Here is a 6,395-nt window from a genome sequence, read left to right on the forward strand (position 1 = left end):
TCTCTCTCACTCTCTTTCTCTCTCTATCTATCTCTCTCTCGCTCTCTTTCTCTCTCTCTCTCTGGGGGACAGTACAGACAGTGACTTGTTGATGGGGAGAAAATCATAATTACAAAGCAGCCAAGACTGCGTGACACTTAATTCAATACATGTACTTATATTCGCGTGTGTGTGTGTGTGTGCATGGACAACTCATAATGTTGATAAATACCTAAACACCATGAGTGCATGTATCTGTAAAATTAAAACATCAGAATTGAGTTGCTAATCATAACTTGTAAATGACAGAAGGCAGTCTGGCCATGTGCTCAAAAGCCACGAAGAGAGCACCTCCTTCCTGCCTCACACAGGCCGACGTGAGCGTCTCTTTCCTGCCTCACACAGGCCGACGTGAGCGTCTCCTTCCTGCCACACACAGGCCGACGTGAGCGTCTCCTTCCTGCCTCACACAGGCCGACGTGAGCGTCTCCTTCCTGCCTCACACATGCCGACGTGAGCACCTCCTTCCTGCCACACACAGGCCGACGTGAGCGCCTCCTTCCTGCCTCACACAGGCCGACGTGAGCACCTCCTTCCTGCCTCACACAGGCCGACGTGAGCGTCTCCTTCCTGCCTCACACAGGCCGACGTGAGCACCTCCTTCCTGCCTCACACAGGCCGACGTGAGCGTCTCCTTCCTGCCACACACAGGCCGACGTGAGCGCCTCCTTCCTGCCTCACACAGGCCGACGTGAGCGTCTCCTTCCTGCCACACACAGGCCGACGTGAGTGCCTCCTTCCTGCCTCACACAGGCCGACGTGAGCACCTCCTTCCTGCCACACACAGGCCGACGTAAGCACCTCCTTCCTGCCTCACACATGCCGACGTGAGCACCTCCTTCCTGCCACACACAGGCCGACGTGAGCGCCTCCTTCCTGCCTCACACAGGCCGACGTGAGCGTCTCTTTCCTGCCTCACACAGGCCGACGTGAGGAGCACCTCTTTCCTGCCTCACACAGGCCGACGTGAGCGTCTCCTTCCTGCCTCACACAGGCCGACGTGAGCGTCTCCTTCCTGCCTCACACAGGCCGACGTGAGCGTCTCCTTCCTGCCTCACACAGGCCGACGTGAGCACCTCCTTCCTGCCTCACACAGGCCGACGTGAGCGTCTCCTTCCTGCCACACACAGGACGACGTGAGCGCCTCCTTCCTGCCTCACACAGGCCGACGTGAGCACCTCCTTCCTGCCACACACAGGTCGACGTAAGCACCTCCTTCCTGCCTCACACATGCCGACGTGAGCACCTCCTTCCTGCCACACACAGGCCGACGTTCGTTTTCTTTCATTTCATTTTTGCACATTCGGCTGGTCATTTTCTTTCATTTGCTGCTGTTGTTATTGTAACTATCGATCCATCCAATCTTTCCTTCTTCCAATTTGCCGAATTTGCTTCAGCCCTTGTTGAGACTCCTAACCCCCCCTCCCCCCAACCCCCCCTCACTCCGCTGTGTTAGGCACAGCGGTACTGTCCGGCCAGCACCCACATCCAGACCAAAAGCTTTCACATGAGTAACAAAGGAAGCAACACTTGAATGAATGAATGAATGATCAAATTAGAGAATAAACCCTGTAGTACTGGAACGTGTTTGTTTGTGCAAACAACCTAAAAGTGTCAGTATCAGAACTAAAAGCGCCTTCCGATTCCCTGAAGTCATACTACTCCTCATCCTCTAATCTCTCTCTCTCTCTCTCTCTCTCTCTCTCTCTCTCTCTCTCTCCTCTCTTTCTCTCTTCATTCTTCTTTTCTGATTCAGACAGAAATCAATTTGCTGAGATGAAAGTTTTCAGTTTCATTACGGCTGTGAGAGGGATCCTGGCTAACTCGCCTTTCTGCAGCTGTAATGGAAAATCGTTTAGGCTAAGCACACTTTTCTCCCGAGTCTTTCAAGAGGCCTGAACAACACAAAAGGATATTACAGAGAAAGGGGAGGGAAGAGAGAGAGAGAGAGAGAGAGAGAGAGAGAGAGAGAGATATTAAAGAATATTTGCATTTTCAGAAGAAAAATAGGAGGATGTTAAAAAACAGAAAAAAAATTGCCCTCATGGGTCTTTGTTGTCTCTGGGTCATTATCTCAATTAAAGTAGAGATGATACCAATCATAACCATTACTTACCCCCCCCCACACACACCATTAAAGACCAGCTATCAAAACACACTGAGCCCATTAAAGACCAGCCCTCAAAACACACTCATCCCATTAAGGACCAGCCATCAAAACACAAACTCACCCCCTTAAAGAGCACACACACACACACACACACACACACACTCCCTTAAAAGTCTTAGTATCAGCCCTGCAACATATGGTCTCCATGCTCAGCTTGCAGATGAGTCTCTCGTGTGTGTGTGTGTGTGTGTGTGTGTGTGTGTGTGTGTGTGTGTGCGTGTGTGTGTGTGTGTGTGTGTGTGTGTGTGTGTGTGTGTGTGTGTGAGAGAGAGAGAGGGAGAGAGAGAGAAAGAGAGAGAGCAAACTGGGTGCTAGGGTGCGTGTTTTGCTAAGTGTGTGTGACAGCCCAATGGCCTGACAGTTTTAATCACACCTCAGGCTTTGTTGTTGAGGCAAGTGAACAGATAGAGCCAGCACACACACACACACACACACACACACACACACACACACACACACACACACACACACACACACACACAGATATGTCAATATGTTTCCTGTGTAAGAGCATATTGGTGCAGGTTTGCAGGTTTGAAGTGTGTGTGTGTGTGTGTGTGTGTGTGTGTGTGTGTGTGTGTGTGTGTGTGTGTGTGTGTGTGTGTGTGTGTGTGTGTGTGTGTGTCGGCGGGCCCTCTGACCAGCTCTTCTCTCTTCTCTATCTGCTCCTGTCAATTAAAGCCTGGAGTCGTTCAGAGAAGCAGCTCCTCGACCGCAGGTGTGTGTGTGTGTGTGTGTGTGTGTGTGTGTGTGTGTGTGTGTGTGTGTGTGTGTGTGTGTGTGTGTGTGTGTGTGTGTGTGTGTGCGTGCGCGCGCTTCACGCCTGTTACATTCTGAAAAATTGCAATGCGCTGTACCTCGCTGACGTTGCACAAATCAGCACTTCAGCGGTTTGTAAAATTGTCTGACGCCCCACAAACAAGCGGTGGAGCTGACAGCACCTCCACCCACTACCTCTGACACCACCACCCCACCTCACAGCACCTCCACCCACTACCTCCATCACCTCCACCCCACCTCACAGCACCTCCACCCACTACCTCCAACACCACCACCCCACCTCACAGCACCTCCACCCACTACCTCCATCACCTCCACCCCACCTCACAGCACCTCCACCCACTACCTCTGACACCACCACCCCACCTCACAGCACCTCCACCCACTACCTTCGACACCTCCACCCCACCTCACAGCACCTCCACCCACTACCTTCGACACCACCACCCCACCTCACAGCACCTCCACCCACTACCTCCATCACCTCCACCCCACCTCACAGCACCTCCACCCACTACCTCCGACACCACCACCCCACCTCACAGCACCTCCACCCACTACCTCCGACACCACCACCCCACCTCACAGCACCTCCACCCACTACCTCCATCACCTCCACCCCACCTCACAGCGCTTCACATGTACACACACATCAGAGAACACAACCACACAAATGTAGAGAAATTAATCCTTCCACCAAAATAATATTGTTTGTGTGAGAGAGAGAGAGAGAGAGAGAGAGAGGGAGAGAGAGAGAGAGAGAGAGAGAGAGAGAGGGAGGGAGAGAGAGAGAGAGAGAGAGAGGGAGAGAGAGAGGAGAGAGAGAGAGAGAGAGAGAGAGAGAGAGAGAGAGAGAGAGGACTGTGCACTCCCTTCTGTATTATTACACACAATACAGACTGTTACACACACACACTGATGATGATGATGATGGTGATGATAGTGATGATGAGGATGATAGATTTCTGGGCCAGGTCATGTAGTGCTATCTCTTTCTAAAGACACATTCTGTTTCACACACACACACACACACAGTTTAATGACTTGTTTGGATGCAGCGTCCACTTGCAGACTTGCTGGGACGGTGTATATAAAAATAGTGGCGCGGGGCCAGTGGGTCAGCTCCAGCCATTAATAAATGCAATAAGCTGGTCGTTTCTGCGGCACGTGCTTCGTCTTTGTTCAACAGAAAAGCGCCATTTTACTCAAAGCCGGTGAAGGCCCAGGACCCTTCAGCCTGGCGCCTACCCGACATATTATCAAATACTGTCTTCATGTGTTAACACGTTCGGGCTTTGAACGGGTAAAACTGTGGGAAGACTGACACGGATGATTACTGTGGACCGAGACGCCTTTCTTTTTTAGGGACAGACAATAATGTATCTTCGCGGAGCTTGGCGCTTCCCAAAGAGAGACGTTACCGTCGCGCGCAGCGCCACTGCTCGCGCGTGCAGCCCGCTGACGGCTGCACCGCTCGTCCGCACGCGCCGACCGCAAAGGCACGCGCCCGGGGGCCAGAGGTCCCGCGCGCACACGCCTCCCTGGAGCTGTCAGCTGAAGGTGGCTGACGTTATTTCTTTCTTCTTTTTTCTTTTCATATAGGTCTAATTATCAGCGGGGTTTACGGACTTAAACTAACCCGCGTCGGTACTGCCGACTGTCCCCGCACGCGTCCTCAATACGCCCGTCATGTCTCGCGCCCCCAGAGACACACCGGCGGAGGAGCCACGCGTGAGACCGCAACACTCTCCGTCCCCTTCAAAACACTAATGATGGAAGTTTTTCCCCAGTGTCGAAATAAATGGTCAATAATCACAGTAAGTGTGTAGTACTGTATTCTACAGCGCATAGTAAGATCGCAAACTGTTTATTTGTTCTTCAGATATTTTGTATTTGCAGTTAAATCAAATAGACGTATCCTTAATTAATAAGCATCTCTGCAATTAATAATATTAGGAGGAAATATACTGAAAACGTATATTTTCTATAAACGCACAGACATGCACAGGAACATAATAATACCGCGCAGTCAAAATAAACATTGTGACAATATAAGAATAAGTCACTTTAGTGGTTTTAAACAGTGATTTTCTATTTATTTGTTTTTGTTTGTTTGTTTGTTTGTTTGTTGTGCTTCCATAGTTGGTCTCGCTGGTGAGTAAGTTACGCTGTTACCTGTTTGTTGGGCTGGAGGTTCGCCAGAGGCGCAAACGGCGTTATCAGACGGCGAACCCGCCAGGTGCGCTTCGGAACCGAAAGATTCCGTTATTAATTTTGCTCGACGAATCGCAAGACTACATCGAAAGCGTCTGTTATTCCCCCTGACGCCCAAACAAAAACGTGTTTACACGAACGAGACAAAAATTATTTTAAGGGAAAAAGCACATGCACGATGGCGCGTGCTGTTAAAACTAATTAAACTGGCCTGTACCGCGATGTTAAAGAGTTGGTCAAAATCAGAGCTTAACTTTTTTTTTACAGTGCATTGCAAAATGACTGACATTTTAATGTGTTTAATTTGCAGTTATACGTGACACAGCCTTGCAACAAGTTTATGTGCGCGAGTGTTTCTTACCCGGGCGGAGGCACGCGACGAGCAGCAGCACGGGACGAAGCAGGCTCGCGCGCCTTCTCTCAGTCCCTACACACATCATTTCTGTCCTTGATGTTCTCGGAACCACTACGCCTGCTCTTTTCTCGTGTCCGACATAAACATTTGCTGCATGAATGACATAATCCGAATGGTTTGGGTTACGCAGTTACTGGTAGTCCCAAAATCCGCGTCCAGTTCTATCGCGTTCAGATCCGTTGGACTCGGTTGGTACCTCAGGCGAACCAAGCCTTCACTAAATATCCACTACAATATTCGCTTACAAAAAAACCATCCAGCGCTGTTTTCTTCACATTTTGCTGAGGCGTTCGCTTTATGGGGAAAAAAGAAAAGTTTAAAAGGCCAAGTGGGTGGTCCGGCTGAACTGAAACTCAGCGCGAGCCCGTAAAGACGCGCGTGCTACGACTCCGTCGTAAGAACTGAGACACTCGCAGAACCGGACGCGCTCTGAAATTCGCGCAGCAGTTCGGGCGCTCGGTTTGCATCAAGGCGACTGATTTTATCTCAGCTTTCAGCAAATGAACTTCGCCGCACACTTATCCGGGGGAGAGGGCTGAGAGCGAGCGGGCGCTCCGGCGCCACAGGCGTGGAGAGGCGGGATTGTAGTGACAAGTTAGAAAGCCAATAGTTCCGTTCCAAGGGGACAGGTGCACAAAAGGGGAAAAGTCGACGAGGGCCAATCAAATGCGCGAACACGCTCTCAAACATGTGGCCAGGCTGGAGGGACGCATAACCAGGTTACAACGCAGGAGAATTATTACTCAGTTTTGGATTCTGTACAGCCGCTGTAGGTAG

At 50.7% G+C, this 6,395-nt stretch overlaps 1 protein-coding gene across 1 annotated transcript in view; it reads right to left on the reverse strand.

Moving 5' to 3' along the window:
• Window positions 1–6,174, reverse strand: part of LOC143509280 (transmembrane protein 132C) — a 178,306-nt gene extending 172,132 nt beyond the window's left edge. The window contains exon 1 of the mRNA XM_076997842.1: window positions 5,565–6,174. Coding sequence (XP_076853957.1) covers window positions 5,565–5,643 — 79 coding nt within the window. The 5' untranslated portion in view covers window positions 5,644–6,174. The remainder of the gene's footprint in view (window positions 1–5,564) is intronic.
• Between the last annotated feature and the right edge of the window lie 221 nt (window positions 6,175–6,395).

The sequence above is a fragment of the Brachyhypopomus gauderio genome, chromosome 3 (genome assembly GCF_052324685.1).
Source record: "Brachyhypopomus gauderio isolate BG-103 chromosome 3, BGAUD_0.2, whole genome shotgun sequence".
NCBI classification, from domain to species: domain Eukaryota; kingdom Metazoa; phylum Chordata; class Actinopteri; order Gymnotiformes; family Hypopomidae; genus Brachyhypopomus; species Brachyhypopomus gauderio.